The sequence below is a fragment of the Strongylocentrotus purpuratus genome, unplaced genomic scaffold (genome assembly GCF_000002235.5).
Source record: "Strongylocentrotus purpuratus isolate Spur 01 unplaced genomic scaffold, Spur_5.0 spur5_scaffold_19, whole genome shotgun sequence".
NCBI lineage: Eukaryota > Metazoa > Echinodermata > Echinoidea > Camarodonta > Strongylocentrotidae > Strongylocentrotus > Strongylocentrotus purpuratus.
Window position 1 is genome coordinate 8,716,464 of NW_022145604.1, and position 20,423 is coordinate 8,736,886.

The 20,423-nt window shown below is 36.6% G+C and overlaps 1 protein-coding gene across 1 annotated transcript in view; it reads right to left on the reverse strand.

Moving 5' to 3' along the window:
- Positions 1 to 745: 745 nt before the first annotated feature.
- The window catches only part of LOC582776 (adenylate cyclase type 5), a 143,256-nt gene continuing 123,578 nt past the window's right edge, over positions 746 to 20,423 (reverse strand). The window contains exons 7-18 of the mRNA XM_030990224.1: positions 18,181 to 18,322; positions 17,393 to 17,586; positions 14,477 to 14,633; positions 13,670 to 13,767; positions 12,741 to 12,825; positions 10,091 to 10,207; positions 9,377 to 9,505; positions 7,548 to 7,723; positions 6,051 to 6,183; positions 5,234 to 5,497; positions 4,766 to 4,970; positions 746 to 4,158 (exon numbers count right to left, since the gene is read on the reverse strand). Of these exons, the coding sequence (XP_030846084.1) occupies positions 3,905 to 4,158; positions 4,766 to 4,970; positions 5,234 to 5,497; positions 6,051 to 6,183; positions 7,548 to 7,723; positions 9,377 to 9,505; positions 10,091 to 10,207; positions 12,741 to 12,825; positions 13,670 to 13,767; positions 14,477 to 14,633; positions 17,393 to 17,586; positions 18,181 to 18,322 (1,954 nt within the window). The 3' untranslated portion in view covers positions 746 to 3,904. The remainder of the gene's footprint in view (positions 4,159 to 4,765; positions 4,971 to 5,233; positions 5,498 to 6,050; positions 6,184 to 7,547; positions 7,724 to 9,376; positions 9,506 to 10,090; positions 10,208 to 12,740; positions 12,826 to 13,669; positions 13,768 to 14,476; positions 14,634 to 17,392; positions 17,587 to 18,180; positions 18,323 to 20,423) is intronic.

Consider the following 20,423-nt stretch of genomic DNA (forward strand, 5'->3'; position numbering starts at 1 on the left):
GTTTATACCCCCTTCACATACACAGATTTTTCTTACGAGTCCTTACGGATCGCCAACACGTAGTCAATCGCAAGCATCCGTAAATAACTTGCTGGTATCCGTAAATAACTCGTCACAACACGCAAACAAATCGTAGACACTCTTAAGCATCCTTGAAAGGAGAGGCAATTTTTTGACATGTCAAAAATCTTCTTACGATTATCCACGGATTGATTTGTCCGTAAATAGCTCGTAACAATCCGTAATCATCCGTAAACCGCTCGCAACAACACGTGACCCTCCGTAAACTGCTCGCAAGAATCCGTAAATGACTAGTAACAGATTTTTGTAACGATTCATTACGGTCGGTTTACAATTTGTTTACGACTCTTAAATCGGTCGTAAAAGTGGCCTAATCGTAAAGATCCGTGATTGATCCGTGAATTTGTGCGATCCGTAAGGACTCGTAAGAAAAAATAAGCTTGCTTTCTAATGAAAGATGACCACATATTCATGTAAGATTTTTTTCATGTGAAAGGTCTAGATGTGATTATCTTTATCAAAACAAAGAATTCTTATGTATAATTTGGACTGTTTTTCTAATCCACGTTGTTTATCTCTCTCATGTGTCAGTTTTCTTTCTAGATAAAAGTACACATCACTCCACGAGCAGCTCCTGACAGACTCGTTATTTCGTGTGTCACAAAGTACCTTCAACATGTGTTTATATCGTATACCTCTCTAACACAAGACATCATAAACTTGATTGTATGATTGCTAACTTTATTACATCTCTCTCAAATGGCATCAGAGATTTGTATAATCACATAGCACACATGATCTTTAATATATACTCATTCGATTTGTTACATATATACAAGTCTAGTATAAAGACAAAACCTTTTGTATTTTGACAACAAACATGGCACACACATACACATCCACACCCACACACATAAGTTCTATTGCACTACGATTCAAGCATCTGTCCTGGGAAAAATACAGATTAAACATAGCATTATGATTCTGATGAGATGACTGAAAACTTATTTCTCTTCTTGAGTTCTTACTTCCATATCTTTATAGAATAAAACAACAATGAACAAACAAACAATATGTTGAGATCCTGAAGGGACCCATTCCATTTGAGCATTCATAAGAAAATAAACATTTATATCTGCAATGCTCGAGTGCGAGCAATATCTAATCTAATGTCCTTTCTTTGCGATATAGTGAATTTAATCCTATTAACCCTATTTCTTTTCAAAAGTTAATGTTTTGACTGAAAATGAATAGATAGGAGTGGTACTAGATCAACAAATTGTATACATATTAGACTTTATAATCTCAAATTAAATCCTCTTTCTCAGAAAATGATCTTGCAGTTGTTTGGGCATTACCCTCATATACTGTAACACAGAGTTAATGCCCTTTTGGCCATGAACAAGTTTTGACAATGAACGAAACAAATAAAAAATTAAAAAACAGAATGACTATATCGTTTTTACCCTACCCTGCAGATGTTTTTTTTAATATGTTATAGTTCCAATCAAATCAAAAAATCAAAAATAAATAAAAATTGAAATATGATTTTAAAAAGCAGGGACTGCCATCTCCCGATGAATAGTATAACAAATCTGTAAATGTACATTCAAAATAATCCAAAATATATACACGTCATCTCTTTCTATATAAATATCCTGAACAACTTAAATGTAAGTACTCTGTGGTAATAAATACAAGTCCAAATATTGTATATGATTTGTACATGGCTTTGTTTCAAGGAGTAATGGACAATTTGTTATTTACAGTTAAATCTTCAAAATCAGTATAAGAAGCATTTGTTGCTGATTATTTTCTTTTATTTGATTATTTACACATTTTTAAACATTACTTGTTATATACATACATATATGTACACCATTTACACCATATATATTGTATTTACATGCACCTATGAATGCGATTCAAAATATTCTTTAAAAAAAAAACAGTACATAGTTACACATCTACATTTACACAGGCACAAAACAGGGTGTATATAAACACAACTAGGAAAGTATTTTGACATGATTTTGCTTTGCAATCCACAGGAATAATGCAAAACCATCCATTCATAATAAAAATGAATTTCTTGCTCCTAAATTCATCCAATTTATGTTAACAATGATACTACAACACGATCACAAAAACTTAGAGGAGAAATTATTAAAAGGGCAATTTCAACAAACCTACAGGTCAGTTTTGTAAATCCCATAGAGTACCGAAGTGTGATGTCACACTGGCCAAGTTGTTAAAGTTGTTGTTTTAAAAGATTGTTTTGCTCAACAATTGCGGGGTGATCACACTACCCCAAAAACACTAATTCTCTCTTCTCCAGCCCGTTGCTTGAATGATTTTGTGGTGAACCTCATGCACATGCTCTGTTATTTAGAGCCTGTAACCAGGACGGCGAACAAATACGACATAAGCAGTCGGTACTCTGAAGAAATCATGTTGGGATTGCGTAATGCATCACTAAAATATTCGCACATTTCAATAGATGGACAAGGCTACAGAAATTGCCCTAGAATAATATTTCAAAAGTCTTTGTATTCACGTGATTGCATTAGCGTCTGTTGAGAGCCAGAAGGGCGTTAATTCTGTGTCACAGTATGTGAGTTAACGCCCTATAAGCTCCAAACAGACGATGGAAAAATAGCAAAAACAAAATGAAGAATAAGAAAATACACATGCATCGGATTAGAACAGAACAAAGCCATGAAAAGCAAGTATCAATTTAGAATCTCCTTAAAAACCAGATTTCACTATATACATCTTATCCACTCGCACAAAATAAAATTCCCCTGAATAACTTGATAAATATGTTTTGCACTCTAATGAAATAGCTACATTAAGCACACTTTCTTGCATAATGACATCATCTGTACTACAAAAATAGATACAATATACTACTTCTCAGAAGCCCAGAATTTGGTTGGAGACTTTCATTACAAATCATTTCAAATTTGATTTTTGCACAAGATTTAGATTTGAAATGGCTGTTTACAACAAATCTGAACACTTTGTTTCAACGTACTGGCACGTAGTACATCATTTTATAATGACAACCAGTCAGGCCCCGTCTGACAATGGATGCATGTCTTGTTAAAAGCGGGTGATTTTCCCTTTACTAGAATGAATACAAAATTTCTTGTACTGGTTAGCATTTCCTGTAAGAAAATTTTCTTTGTCATGAAGAATACAAATACATTGTTAAGTCCGATATCAAGGTTTTTCTTCCTAACTCTCTGATAATTGATGCAGTTCTGTTAAAAGAAAGTGTTTTTCTCATAAATATTTGCACATAACCACACTACTGTAGCACAGGGTAGTAACCTTGACATTACGAAAAGTTAGGCTTCTCTTGCACGTTAGAAGTTCAAAATACCACGTTTTGTTAGCACACAAGCTGTCATACGGTACTAGAGGATACAAAGAATTGATGAAGAACCTAACTAATATGGCAGTATCTCTCCCTTTCTCTTGAAAAGCATTTAGAAGATCATTTAAAAGGGCACTATAAATCTGCTCCAGGGGTTCTTTGATGTTGGCTAATCCAAAGCTACCCTCCATTTTTTTTGGAAAGCCTTTCAACGATCACATTAGACCTCATTACCAATAGTTCTATGAGTCTTTCCCTTTCTCTTTTAAAAAACCTCTAGACGATCGCATCCCAAGTCACTACCGATCTGTTGTATGATTTTCTCTCTTTTCATTGAAAAGCCGTCACAGGTTCATGACCAACAAATTCTATGAATCTCCTATTTTATGAATCTCCTGATTCTTTAAAATAAAATCTCCAGAAGATCACATCGCAGGTTCACAGCATGAGTCTCTCTCTCTTTTCCTTGAAAAGCCTTCACAACTTCACGACCAGCCCGTTCTATGAATCTCCCGGTTGACCGATCAGAAAGTACGTCAGCATCTCCCCTTTTCCCTTGACCTTAACGATGCCCCTCTCAGTGAGCCTGTATCCCATCGGGAGGAGGATGTTTCGCATGTCCTGTGTCACCTGGATCTTCTCTGGGATGCCGGTGCTGTCCATCCGGCTGGCCACGTTGACCGTGTTACCCCAGATGTCGTATTGAGGCTTGCGGGCACCAATCACGCCCGACACAACTGGACCGACGTTGAGACCTGAAAGTAAGTTGGTGATAATCAACAACTGTAATAACCTTTCTACCAAAAAAAGCATTCATTAAAGCCTGTCTGCACTAGTTTGGCCAGGGGGATTAGACCCCCCTGCAAGGGTACGAACAGGTGGCTATCTCATCAAATCAGCTCTCAATTAACATAAGAAATAGGGGATCATGGGGGACCAACAGGTACCGATAAGGCATTGTTTGCTATATGGAGGGCGCAAGTAGCTATAAGTAGTGCAGTTGGGCTTTAAAGAGTACCAATTACCGAAATATATTTTGTTCTGTACGTTAGTAAATTTCTGTAATTATCTTGTATTCAAAATATCAACTTAAAGTATCATTTCTATTTATTAGCTTAAAATATCACTTCTTTTTAAATATATTCCTCATAAAAGTAAAAGTGGCATGACAGTAGACCAGTCCATGCATCTATACATACTGCCATGATACATAACATTGATTGAGAAACCTTTGCCCAAACTGCCCTGTTACAAAAATCAATATTGAACTTAAGGAATAAGGGGTCTGTTTTGAGTGGCTCATATGAAGAGCTACAAAGAACTGCTTTTTTAAACTAAACAGTGTACTAAAGAAATTCTTACCAATCCTCATCTTGAAGTTATTGAAGGAGTGTTCATTGACGCATTTCAATTGTTTCATGAGGGAGAAAGCAAAGTCAGCTAGGGCACTGACGTGACTGTTCCCATCCTTGTCAAAGGTTTCTTCTGTTAACCCTGAAGCCGCCATGTAGGTGTATCCAATTGTCTTGATCTTCTCTATCTGGACAAAGTCATTTTTGCCAATGATCTACCAAGACACAAAAGGTAAAAAACAAATGAAAAGTGTTTGATTGATTGAATGACTACTGAATTAAATACCGACTACTGATTATTGTGTTATGAAGTATCAAAGGGTACTATAGTGTATTTACTTGGTTTATAAATATAAATACTGAAAGAGCTTCCATTGACAAAAAGAGTATTTTGTACACCAATATCCTTCCAAATAAGGGGGGAATTACAAAAGAATTCGTTATAGGAAGTGCAAGACAAAATTTTTATAAGACTTACCTCATCAAAGTCATGAATAATTTCATTGAGGAGCCTTAAGCACTCAACTCCCTCATTGTTCGCCTCCAGCTCTACGTAGAACTCAGAGAAGTTGGAGATGGACGCAAACATGACGGCAACAAAGTCGTTGTCTCGATGATAGAGGTCCATGTCCCGGGCGGAATTCTTGAGGAAGTGCTCGGCCACGAAGGAAGGGAGGATGTTGTTGAGAAGACGCTTGTTGTAGGCCTGGAGGTTGGCCATCTCATCCTTCTCTTCCGTTGCCTAGGAAACAGGAAAGCATAAGAAACATGAGCATTAAATATTCCTAGCAGGGTGACTTGGGCTTCAACAGCATGAAAACCCCCTTTGTGTTTGTTCGCACCATGAATTATGTCCAACTGCGGAGTGTTATTCATACACTTCATGACTGTTCTTTCCTGTACACAATAGAGGTATACATTTAGTGCACCATGAGCGTTTTATTTCTGATTGTAATCCTCCTCCTCCTCCTCCTCCTCACCATCTTCATCATTATTATTATTATTATCAGTATTAGTATTGCTATTACTTTTATTATCATTGTTATTATTATCACGATCATCACCATTGTCATCATTATCATTATTAGTATTTATAACATTTCTATATTATTTTTTACTAATATTTATATTATAAATTGTATTGTTATTGTTTATATTATTGTTGTTATTATCATTATTACTAATACTATTATTAAGATTAAAATTATTAACATCACTATTATTATCATCATTATTATTATTCTTATCATCATCAACACCATCATCATCATCGTTATCATTATCATTATCATCACCTGTAGTTTCCACAAGAAATCAAGTCTTGCTGTTGATTCCACCTGTCTCCCATGGATCCAAAGAGCGACGATATAGACAACCAAGATGATGGGCGTGACGATGGTCAGCGAGATGTAATTAGGCTCCAACATTCTGAGGAGATGATAGATAGAGAGACAGTGAAAGGGTTAATCAGGTAGAGTCACTCATCCCAAACAAAGTCTTCGCTCGTCATCAGACACGCTATTGCTTTATAGACCTAGAATAAAACATGCTCGGGGCGATCAGGCTTTCTCAGCCATGGGTCCGAAACTCTGCAATGAACTCCCTCTACAATTATGTCAACTGTCGTCAACAGAAACATTCAAATCACAACTGAAAACTTTGTTTTTCTTTTCGTTGTAATTATTGCAATATTCTTATTTACTATGTCTAGGAATTGTTTTTCTTTTTTTTCTTTCTTATGTTTGTTACATGTATTTTTCTCTAAACGCCATGAACACCAAAAGGTGGACCTGTGCGCTATATAAGTAGCCACTATTATTATTATTATTATCCAATGTAAGAGGCTAGGTTATAACTTCATACTCCTTAGCCAATTTAGTTGTGGTGAAACTTATGATTTGAAAGAGAGAGACAGAGACAGAGAGATGCGAATAGAATACATAGAAAAGGAAGAGAGGTAGAAAGATGGTGAAAAAGTGAATCAGGTAGAAATGGAGGAACATAGATGGAGTACAGAAAGTGGAAAGGTCAGAGTTGATACGAGGGGTATGATAATGAAGTGAAGGAAGAGGAGATAGAGATACAGTAGGATAGATAGGATGAGAGAGAGAGAGAGAGACAAAGAGAGATGCGAATGGAATACCTAGAAAGGAAGAGAGGTAGAAAGATGGTGAAAAAGTGAATCAGGTAGAAATGGAGGAACATAGATGGAGTACAGAAAGTCGAAAGGGCAGAGTTAAGACGAGTGGTATGATAATGAAGTGAAGGAGGAGGAGATAGAGATAAAGTATGATATATAGGATGAGAGAGAGAGAAAGATAGAGGGATGGAGAGAGGGAGAGAGAGAGAGGGGGAGAATATAAAGTAGAGAGAGGGTGGAGAGAAAAAAAGAAAAGAAAAAGAGATACAGAGAAAGAGAGAGAGAGAGAGAAAAAAAGAAGAGAGAGAAAAAGAAGAAGAGAGAGAGAGGAAAGAAGAGAGAGAGAGGAAAGAGGAGAGAAAGATAAAATAGTAGAGGTGTTGTGGTTCAGTGGATCAATCTCAAGATTGTGAATCACAAGGTTCAAATCCCCGCCGTAGCACTCATGTCCTTTAGCAAGATATTAATTAACATTTGCCACACTCCACCTAGGTGAGGTAGATGGTTACCCGGCAAGATACAAATCCTTCACATGCTTGAGCCCTGCAATGACAGCCATGCTAAAACCGGGGTAATAATAATGGAGCTCCGGGAATGAGCACATTACAAGCCTCCACTATTATTCTTATCGTAGTCAATTGCTATCACTTACTCTACATATGCTTGCTGCAGTGTATCATAGTTGGTGAGTAGATTAACTTGAATAGTCTCCATAAGGGCCAGGTATATTGCACCGATGAGAAGGAGAAACACAAGTTTTGTCAAACTGCCAAGTTGCTGGAACACGGCGCAACTCAGCATGACAAGCAAAATGCTGAAAGTAAAATACTGCAATAAAAAAGAAACCAAACAGAAATGACTAATGTTAGATATTCATGTAAGATATGGAATGGCCTTGGGGGGGGGGGATTCAATGGTATACCCCACAAGCTGATGAGCATATTCTCATGTGTCGGCAAGACAAGTGAAATATTTTCAAAACGAGCGATTTACCCTTGTATCCCACAAAAGACAAGCCCCTAAATGTTATCGTTATTACTTGTATGAAATCTAGTGACTCAGGTTTCCCTACTACATTCTTATGTTTTAGTATTAACTTCAACATTAACCCCAGTGATCAAAACATATTTTGTCCTTCCCCAAGCATTTTTCAAGATTTACGCAAATACGTAATTGTTTCAAAGGTATAGGCCAGTTCTGGTCATGCAATTGGATTGTAAAACAAACGTTGTGGACTCGATCAGAAAAAGTTGATCATGTAGCATACAAGTATTGGTGTGTACTGCAAGGTTCTGGAATCATCAAAATGATAAGAAATTTGGCCCAGTCTTGGTAAAGTTACAAGGACTGTACACAGAAAGATGTATATGGGACTACGCGATATCTATCCAGTCCGGATAGATATAATAATCTACCAAATATATCAATTTGAAGGCAGTTTCTTGCCAAAATTTGTATCATCACGTACTATCATGAATTAGTCAAAACATATTCTTTCACAGTATTGGTAATAAGAGCTTTCATTTCATTTTTTTGAGAGGGGGGCGTTTCCAGAACTGGTCTATACCTTTAATTTATTATAATGTGAAGGGATTTGACTGGAAGCAATTGGGAGAGGTTGATTATATAAGAATTAGTGAACACTGTGAGGTTTGAATTTAGAATCATCAAAATGATGAGAAATGAACACAATCTTGGTGAAAGTCAATTGCACTGCACACTGTAAGGTGTATGCAGGACTACGCAAACACATGGAATGAAAGTTTGGTCCAAACTGTTTAGATATTTCTCGTCATATTTCAAATACAAGAGTAGATGAAGAGAGACTTTATACTAGAGGTTTCTTCTATGGTATTCTTCCAAACTTCCATAAAAAGAATAAGACAGCTCTGAAAAAAAATTCTCCTTCACCAGAACTGAACCTTTTTTTTAAAGGTGCTATGTCCCATATGCAGGCCAAAAAATGAAAAGGCTCAATTCCAACAGCATTTGAAAGACAATATTAATTTAGAACTTCCCTCAAAACGAAGGGGCTTGAAAATAGCTTTTAGTGGGAAAACAACGACCATGAGTTGTTGTATCAACTTAAGTGATTGCAATCACCCATCTAAGTAATGGTCGTACATTTTGTGCTGCACAAAGATTCAATCAGTTTATTTTTGGCCATTACAAGTAGTGGGTTATTGATGTAGACAAATGCTCATATTACAGCTCATTTTATGCATGTTATTACCAAAGAAAAAACAAATGTCAGTCAGTCACTCAATAAGGTCTGACAGTGAAGTCTAGAAGGTAAACGGGTTCCCTTGCATAAATTGAATACTAGGGCACTGCTTATGTTTAAATTTCACAGATATGGCATACGTGACATATTCATAATTCCTGCAAAGTTCTACAGAATTTGATGTTGGGTGCAAAAAGGACATACCGGTACTATATTTAAAGAGTTATATCTTGAATTCACAAGCATTGGTCCCTTACCATAGGGAAATGACAGGTAGGTCCATCTGGCCAGCAATCAGGATGATTTTCTTCGCCTAGCACGATATTGGAATCAATGACATCAGTGATGTTGACACACTCATCGACGGACGTCGTGTCATAAGCGAACTGTACCATAGATGGTCAAGAAAGAAAAGACGATCATACACCTTGAATCAAACATAAGGACATGTAGTTCATGAAAGCATTACCCGTTCGACCTTGGGTACCTGCTACATCACTACATCCTTTGCAAAGACTTTGTTTTCACTGGCTGCCTGCCGTAGCAACAGACAGCTAGTGAAAACGAATTTGTTTAATGAAATTATGGAAATTCAAGCATTACTTTAAACAAACAGAATTTTGGTATGCCAGACTCATTTTTCTTGATTGAGGTGTCATATGAAAGGGCAGAAAATGAACTTTCTAGAATGTGATTTTCTCTTTGAAATTCAGATACCCTCCGCAAAATGACTTTTGGTACCCTTTCTGTAAATTGTTTTTAATCACTTATGCATGAAATATGCATCATACAAGAGGAGGATCTAAGCTTTACAAATATGTGTCATCTATTAATTATAATTGTGATTAAGTTATGATAAAACATCGGTAGTTCTCGGTTTAGTTTTTTCTGGGACGCACTTTATAATGGTATAAAGATACATCTAAGAAAATACATGAATATTTTATAAAGTTAGATACAAAATTACTCACCATTATAGTAAAGGAAGCAGCAAACATAAGAAAGAGTGTCCATACAGCTAGGACTGAACTGAGTATTCTGCTCTCCAAAATGTGCTTGGAGATTGACTGGCAACCACTTGGATTGGACTATATAGATGAAGAAAGAAAAGGATACAAATTCAAGGATTAAAGAAAACAAAAAGTTAAAATGTGGAAAAACAGGATATGTGAAAGTCTCCACATATACACACACAATCAGTGTGTTTATCTTCATCACCTTGAAGCAGCACTTACACTGGAAGAAAAAGAAGAAGAAATTATGAATAAATTGTCAATCATAAATGCACATTAGACAAATTGTTGGGAGCAAACTAGATAACATGTTTTGCTAAGCTGCAGAATACCCCACTATACATTTGTCCAATGTACTGTAGTTAAGGTTGGGATAGGGTTAGTATTAGTGTTAGGATCATGGTTAGGGTTAGAGTCAGGGTTAATCCAATCCAATCCAATCCAAAAGATATTTGATATAGCGCCTTTTCCTTGCAGTTACAAACAGGGAAAGGGTTAACAGGGAAACGGTTAGGGTTGAGTTAGACTGCAAAGGGGCCAGCAACAACTTTGTTAATTCGGGTTAGGGTTATGGTTAAGGTTGGGATAGGGTTAGAATTAGGATTATGGTTAGAGTAAAGGTTAGTGTCAGGGTCAGGGTTAAGATTAGGGAAAGGGTTAGGCTTAGGGTTGGGGTTAGACTGCAAAGGGGCAAACAGCAACATTGTTCAAGAGATGGCGCCGTTTAAATACATCCACAGTTAATACAGAAGAGATAGATATGTCATCGGAAGTCACGCTCGTCCAGAGGTCAAATTAATGGAGCCTTGAAACAATTCCCTCCCAAAGAGATTTGTGTATGTACATGTAATCTATTGAACTGGGTGAGGGAACTATTGGAGTTCCATGAATTGACCTTTGAGCGTGCTCATGTGTGTGGGTCACAGCTATCCCATGCAAGACACTGTGCGTACATCACTTTTCCTAGAGAAATGGGTCGCCTCTGAAAATCTCATCCTGGCAAATGACACACGAATGCATAGGACGACAGTCCAAAAGTCATGTCTCATCACCCTCACATAGGCTGACTGATAAAAGAAGTACTCTACGCTACACATGGGCGGGATAAGCATCGATTGGACTAATTTCTTCAGGATATTGCAAATCCACTGGCAATTTGGTCTAAATTAGTTGCAATTGGCATCTTGTATTGATGGATTAGACTGATAACAATGAGTGCAATGGCACAAGGAAGGAATTTTGAAGGAAAATAATGAGCATTTTGTTTGTGTGGAGCCATAAGGGCGTTAAGAAACAGACTTTCACACAGAGTTAACACCCTTCTGGCTCTGAACAGATGATATCAGATCAATAGAGACTCCTACTTTCATGGAGATTAAATTAGCCATATGGTCATGAATTAAAAACAACCCCCCCCAAAAAAAAAAAAAAAAAAATAAATAAAATAAATAAATAAAAAAAAAAAAAAAAAAAAAATAAAAAAAAAAAAATAAAAAAAAAATAAAAAATAAAAAAAAATAAATAAATAAATAAATAAATAAATAAATAAATAATAATAATAATAATAATAATAATAATAATAATAATAATAATAATAATAATAATAATAATAATAATAATAATAATAATAATAATAATAATAAAACAAAAAAACCCAACTTTTCTTGTAAGTTAATCTTAAGTTCTGGATGAGGACTGATCATGGCACTCATTCTCAGAGGTTCATCTACATTTAGATGGTAAATGTAAACCTTCAAAATGTATGGATTGTTCTTAATAGACCTATACTCCAAAGTTATTATTATCATCCTATTTCGATCTGATGTTTCAAGATGACCTCTGATACATTTAAGGACTCTGTAAGGCTGCAAAGTTTTTTTCATGAATGTAAGTATATCATGAAACCTCCCATGTACAGCGTTGTATATTCATTAGCAACAAGTCAGAACATGTGCTCTCAACAGCAAAGACAAGCAATATCTTCATGATATTTACTTGGCTTGGAAATTGACAAGTTGAATATTAGTCAATTTATGCTAAGAATCACAGTCGACCCAGGGCCCTATCTTAAGAACAGTTGCGACTGGTTCAAATAAATCGCAACTTGATATAAAATGCAACTCTTTATTAAAGAGATAAGAGTTTCTATGTTCTAGCAATTGAATTGGGGAAATGCTCTCTAACCATATCAATATCAACTGTGTAAAGGAAAGGCCACTGGCTATAAATACCACTAAAGGGAGAAAAGAAAAGTTTCCTGAAGGTTAGAGTCTTTAAATACAGTTTCCTATAACACAGGTTTGAATGAGAAACACAGATAGAACCAAAAGGAGGGTATTTAAAGCTAAGCGGTCTTTCTACACAGGTTTTTTAACTAGTCGTTTTTAACTAGGCGCTGTGGTGTGCGCCTGTAATCCAGCTAACAATGGAAGTTACAAATTGATTCAGCCGAAGACGCAGGTTCGAAATTGAGTCACGTCTTTTGGATGGTGATGTTAAAAGTCAGTCCCCAGACGTAAATAATCATATCTGATTGATACACGTCTGTAAAAACCCACACACACATACACAGGCTGAATGTATCTTTGAGGAGTGGAGCTTGGCTTACCGTACACTTCTCAGCAAGGACTATGTATAGAGTGAAACATGAGAAGACGATCAGACCAACAAACACACCCAACATGATGTATGTCCTGCAGAGGAAAACAAAAGGAAAGAAAAACAAAACATGAAAAGTAATCTTGAGTTTTGATAATATCAAAAAATACACCCTCACAGAAAACAAATCAATCTTGCACATAGTGCTCAAAACAACATATAGACATTATGTGGGAAACAATTTTTGTAGACAGACAGATACAATACTTAAGCCAACAACCTGTGTAAAGTATATGATATTTTAATACATAAGGAAGGTAAATATAATTACCTGTGTGAGGCATGTGATACTTACATAGGGAAGGCAAGGACCTGTGTAAGGCATACATGCATGTACTGAGGGAAGGCAAAAACCTATACAAGACATATGATATTTACATAGGGAAGGAAACAAACTATGCGAATCATATGATACTTACAGAAGGCAAGGACTGTGTTATGCATAGGCCTACAGGCATGTACATGTACTTAGGGATGGCAAAGACCTATATAGAGCATATGAATCTTACTTAGGGCAGGCAATGCCCTATCAAGGCATATGATACTTAGGGAAGGAAACGACCTATACAAGGCATATGATACTTACTTAGGGAAGGCAACAACCTGTGCAAGGCATATGATACTTACTTAGGGAAGGCAACGACCTATACAAGGCATATGATACTGACTTAGGGAAGGCAAGAACTGTGTTATGCATAGGCCTACATGCATGTACTTAGGGAAGGAAACGACCTATACAAGGCATATGATACTTACTTAGGGAAGGCAACGACCTGTGCAAGGCATATGATACTTACATAGGAAAGGCAACAACCTATACGAGGCACATGATACTTACTAAGGGAAGGCAACGACCTATATAAGACATATGATACTTACTTAGGGAAGGCAACGACCTGTGCAAGGCATATGGCGATGAGGATGAGAAGTGCACACACCATGTAAGAGCTGAACATGGGGTCACGAACCTTGGAATACTGCATAAGAGAATAAAAATCATTTAATCCGTTCATGAGTTTGAAACTTGGACATTGAACTTCAATAACATGTAACTAAGATTGAATAAGTATTTATTTATTTAATACATTAACACTTAATCACAGTATGTATTCAGAGATATGATTCATTCAATGACTAACAAAGACCTAACATATATAAAAGGACATCAGCTACTTAGAGTGAATTACAAAAAGCTTGTAAAAACAAAATTGTTCTTCAAGCTATGAATGCATATATACATTTATGGTGGATGAACTCTCTATCCAAGTCCCTCCCCTTTCAAAACGTTAATAAGTACTTTTAAGATCAATATTAATATAATGAATGAACAGTTCCTTCTTTTTGAAAGTACTGGCACAAAGAACTTCTGTAACATATGAGGATTAAGCAATGTGATGGTGCAGATTGACTTTATCTGGCTGCATGCTTCAGTATGGTTCACCCCATGGAAGTGTAACAAACCAAAACTTTCACAATTTGTAAAAAAAAAGGGGGACTATTACGAATCATAGAAAATTTGCAGTTGTGTCACTTGTGTGGGATGTAATTCAATTATTTTTCAGGCATTATTTTGAGAAATGTTAGCATAAATCTGAGAAATTCACCAATCTGAATCACTCATTTGGGAATATTTCATGCTGTCAATAACTTCTGGGTTTTACAGTGGAAGGATGTCTCTGGACGAACCTTTTCTTCCAGGTCTTTTTTAAGGAAAGTAAGTGTGAGTCTGCGGACATGTTCTGATCTCAGTCTGTCGATACTCCTCGCATCGATGGCGCGGCCCAAGAATTCATTGACCTCTTCCTCAGGATCAGTCTTCTCTTGGTTCTTATCAAGACCCAACCTGAAGATGATGATAATGATAATAATGATAATAATAATAATATAAATAATAATAATAACAATAATCATAATCGTGATCACAATAATAATTATCATAATAATGACAAAATAATAATAATAATAATAATAATAAGACCGATAAAAATAATAATTATAATTCAAATCATTCACCATCACCATTATCACCAAAATTGGACTAGTAAAGCACTATTTACATAGGATCTATATATTTGGACCTCGTAAATCACTCCCCTACTTTGAAGATGCTTTGTGACTGGTAAAGTACAAAACCCAAAGCCTTAGATTTTTATCAAGACCTTGTCTAATGGGACTCATCGTCATAATCATGATTAGATTTATAAATCATAATTTCTAAAGGATATGAAATGGGATCTCTCAGTCTACAATAAGGGTGAAAAGGAAGGAGGAAAAGAAGAGGAAGGAAACAAAAAGGAAAAAGAAGCAAGAGAAGATGAGAAACCAAAAGAAAGAGAAAAAGAAAAAAGAAAAATAGGAAAAAGATGAAGAGGAAGAAGCAAAGAAGAAGAAGCAAAGAAGAAGAATTGAAAGAAGAAGAGAAAGAGAAATTAAAAAAAAAATAAAAAAAAGAGGTAGAAGAAATATAAATAGACAAAGGAAGAAAAGTGCAATTTTTTTTTAAAAGAAGGTAATATTTAAAAAAAATAGATAAAGAAAATAAATCCACCTCTTACACTCTCAGGAGCAACCTTAGACTATTGTCTTTAAACCGGATTAAAGAAAAAACGTGAAAAACATCTACCATAACATGAATATAATATTTTCAAATAATTAACAATCCATTCTGAAACTCTGTAAGATTTCATGAAAGCCTTGTATGGTTTGATTATTTCCTTTAAACTTCATGCGTAGCTGGAATGGCACACTACAAGCAAAGCCATAGGGAGGCACTGGCATCATTTCCTTTTCATGGAGGGGGATGGGGGTATTACTTTGTTAATTAAATGCAAATTAACATGGCTAATGATTAGGGGGAGGATTTTGCGGGACAGGGTCCTATCATATTCTTTGCTCAACCTTTTCTCCACTCTTCACTTTCTCTCTCCCTCCCCTCCCCACTCCTCATTTTCTTTCCCCCTCCCCACAATTTGACTTGGGAGGAGGCAAGAGCCCCCTTTCCTCCTGTAGCTACGCCACTGCTGGTGGGGTGTAGATGTCCTATAGGGCAGGGAGAGTTAAAGACCGCTAATGCCTTGAGACATCTAACAAGATTAGCCTAGTTGCCTTCTATTTACCCCCATTGTTTCATGATGGAACAGAACGAGTGAGGCAATCTAGTTAATTAGTTCAGGAAGTGGGACATGTATGGAGGGGCGAGAGAGTGCATGAAGAGCCACCCTGGGTGACGTGCTTGCACCTGCATGAAATGCGAGAGAAGTAATATGGAGTGTAGGAATGTAAGACATGTAACATAAATGCCATCTACGAGTATTGCAAGGTATTATACAAAATAATAGACAGCTACATTTAGGTGCTATTGATTTCAGACACTCTATAGAGGAAGAGGAAGAAGAGAAAAGAAGAAAAGGAAGAATAAGACGAAGAAAAAGAAGAACAAGATGAAGAAAAAGAGGAAGATGGTACAGATGAAAAAGATTAAAAAGAGGAAATGGAGGAAGACCACGAAGAGGAGGAAGAGAAAAGGAAGAAGAAGAAGAAAAATGAAAAAAAGAGAAGGAGGAGAGGAGGAAGAGGAGAAGGAGGACCAAAAAGTAGCTGCCCGCAACACAGGTTCTCATTATGTTCAAGTGCTCACTTATCTGGTTATATATAGTGTATGGTAATGTGACCATAATTTGCATGTGACCTAATTAAGTTTGCGCAGTTCCATACCTAAACAAATCGACAATGGTTTGAAACCAATGGAAAGTGGAACCTAGAATTACCTATCTAAACAAAAAAAATCTAATGAGGGATCTGCAAATTTTGCAGCATTTTACGTCCATTCCAAAATATATGAACTTACTGGAAAGGTTCTGGAAATCCTAATGTTGAGAGAAGATGTCATCAAAATTGTGAGTGAAAAAGTGACATCAACTGATTGTATGATATTTTGCCTTCCAATTCATGTAATTATTTTACCTTTAGTAGATCACTCTAATGGATAAATCAGCTGTTACTCTCTTGCGCGAGAGTTTACAGCTCTTGTTGTTTTTATGACTTTTTCTTTAGTTGTTGTGCACGCTGATCCGACGTCAAAATTTGAGATTGAGATATTGCCAGAATTTTTTGACAATAAATTTTCTAGTTGCATCATTTGTCATCTAGAATATTTCAATTTCCATTTGGTAGTAATTGATCTAAATAAATGTATGTGGAATATGAGAAATCATGGATCGAATATATGACATTCCTACATTTTGGGGAAATGTGTGCAAACTTTGGACACCTGATCATATCTGTGTTGTAACATACAAAAGTGTGAAACTTATTGCGCTTTATAAAAAAAACCTATGGTTCACCCCAGTATATGAGAATGAGGTTTGAAGCCCATTTGTACTAGTTTCAGACCTAGGGATAAGACCACCCAGCAAGGTCACTGACAGGTGGCTATCTCATCAACTCAGCTCTCAATTAACATAAGAAAAAGAGGATCATGGGGGACCAACAGGCACCAATTAAGCATTGTTTGCTATATAGAAGTCGCAAGTAGCTATATGTAGTGCAGTAGGGATTTAAGCAATCACTCCCCCTCAAGTTTTTCTAACATGTAAGTCTCACCTATTTTCAATGTTTTTGTTCATTCCGGACTTGCCCGTCTTCTCAGAGTAACCCAGTCTTCTCATCTCCTTGGATTCCTTGCCTGGCATGATGGATGAGAAAGGCTTCTCCGCTCCCCAGCTCTGGAGCTGTACCACTGATGAAGACCGCCCTCTGTGTTCTCCGTTGGTGGTGATCGGTGACTTGAGCACACTCTGTTAGTTAAAACAATAAAACAATATGCCTTTTCATAAGCACATGGATAAGCACAAGGCCAAGCCATTTCACCCTGGAACATGACCGACTACATCATATATTTCAATACCACCCATCCTCTCTAACCGGGGCTATAGTTCTCCTCAGAACTATAAGCTAAGAAAGATAACCAACAGTCTTTTTCAAGACTACCAACAGTCCTTTTCAGGACTACACACCCTCAAGAAAGAAAAATTACAGAGAGTCCTTTTCAGGACTCCCCAATCCTCCCCCCTCTCTCACATGGTGCTACTACAAGCCTACTGTTTATTCAATTTATATGTTAAATTGATAGCCGTCATCAAGCTTGAAATAGACATATATCAAGGAAAAATGTACTTTTGATGTTAATTGATGTTCACAATACCATAATATTTGTTCATGTATGGGATACCACATGACCAAATTCTCTGGACCTGCTCTGAATATGAACATTAGTTTCAATCAATACACACTTTATAGCATTGATTGAAGAAAAAAAAACAGCCATTTAACACGTTGTATCTGGACATGCGCAAAGCCTTTAACAAGTTAAAATGAAAGCTACAACTTACCGGTCTGGTATTTTTGGGTACTATGAGATAAGAGTCAATGTTATGATCCCGCAGATATGTGTTCCTATCCTGACCATTGCCAGCTTCTACCTCATAGTCGCCATTCAAGAACTTCAATGTTGCTTTGGTGATATGAACACGCCTGTAGAAGATAAAAAATAATAAAAGACTTAGAATCAAAACTGTTTAATGCATGCCTTTATTCAGCATTGGTTCGGTAATGTGAGTATGCCTGTAGAAGCAAGACTAAACTTAAAGATTTAATGGGAAATTGTTTTATAGATGGTATTCATGAACTTTGGCACTGCTTCAGTAAAGTGGACATGCCTGTAGAAGATAAAAAGTGATTCTATCTATTTGTGATGATGGTGATTAGAATGAGGAAGAGGAGGAAGAGGAGGAGGAGGATGACGACAACAGTTTCTTGTATGAATAAGAAAACTACATGAAAAGGCTGGTTAAGTAATATAAAATATTATATTTTAAACTGCAATATTTGTTCAGTGTATTATTACAGCTGGGCACATTTATGGTGTAATCAAGTTTTTGAAATATATATTACAAATACAATTTTGTATGACCAATATTTGTTTTCTTCTTCATATTGATGCAAACATTCCATGTCTAAATGCACCATCTATAAAGCAATTTCTAATTTCAACCTGTTGCCTCCTGAATTCTCTACTTTCCATAGGCTAATACAGGGACCATCAATTCCCATAATCAATAGGTTAAGAAAGTCAAGTTTTTCTTCATCTAAAAGTATTGATGCATTATCAAACATGTGCAGTTGAATCACTTATGGCATGGAGAGCCTTAATAAAAGCAGTTTCCCTATTCATCGAAATCCTTTTCAGCCCCAAACTCTTATTTTCAGCCTGTTTATCATGGCATCCTCGTAAATGCGTGGGAATGCTCGGGTCAGCTCGTCTGGGGTCCTGTTTCCGACCATCTGCGACGGCGGTGGCGTAACGCTACCTCGCCGACTGACTTCAGTTTCAGCGGCAAAGCGTTCTTTCGTGAAAACTCATGCCGACACCTTTCACAGCCTTAGCCACGGATGGACGGCCTTGCCTTCTGACCGATTAAAGATTTAGTTGAGTTCTGGGGGGTGTTTCACAAAACTTGTCATCAGTGACAAATGATAGTCTTTGTTATAAGCTACTGAAATCCTTGCTTCTGATTGGTTATCAGCAGATTTTTCACTGATTTTTATCATTGAAAAAAGGCTTTTTGAAACAGGTCCTAGGTCAGGTGATTACATTGTGACATTGACAATCTCGAAGTCGGAAACGTTTATTAGGCAATGAAGGAGATTCGTTGTATACTGCAAGGTTTTGGAATAATGTACAATATGACAAGAATTGGTTCAATCATGCTGAATGGCACATGTACTGCACACAGGCATGGGTATGGGACTACATACATGTCACATGAAAGTTTGGTCCAAACTATACCGCTATATTCCTCCCATATCTCCTCATATTTTGAGTATGTCTGCATTTGAAAAGGAATCGTTAGCTCAGGACATTTCTACTACAATATCCTTCCTGACTGAAAAAAGCAAGAGGCAAATCTCATAAATTATTTTTCCTTTTTTACCAGAACTCACCCTTACCTTTAATTTGCAAATTGGCAACTGGGGGAATTCGGAGCGAGCAAGCAGCACCTGTCATGCAATAGCCCCTGCCAGGAAGCCCATGGACAAATGTTAGCCGTGATAATTGTTTGATTGTAATGGAGCTTTCTAATGTAGGAGTTATTTATACTGCGTTTGAACTTTTCAGATTCAGGGATTCTTCAAACATTAATTGGAAAGCATGAAAGGTGGTATTAAAGGAGTATTGAATGGTCTAGTCGCCTCAAAGGAGTGTAGTCTGATAACCTTTGCGAAGAAAAGGTTGTTTATTCCGATCCCCTCTCTCTCCTTCTCTTTCTCGCGCTCTCTCTATGTCTTTCTCTCTCCGACTGCCTGTCTATCTCTATCTCGTCTCCCTCTTTTCCTTCATTCCTTCTACTTTTTGTCTATTTCAGTTTTGTTCCATAAGAAAATAGAGCAAAATGGTCTATTTTTCTATGAAATACCATATGAATATAGAGAATATAGCCTCAGAAATATATTTTCAGGGTGTGAAAAACAAGCAGGGCAAGTGGTAGCACCTATTGAATCAACTAGCTTCCTTTGTGCAACAATATATGCATAGAACATGAATCTATAATCACACAAACTCAGCGAGAAGTGC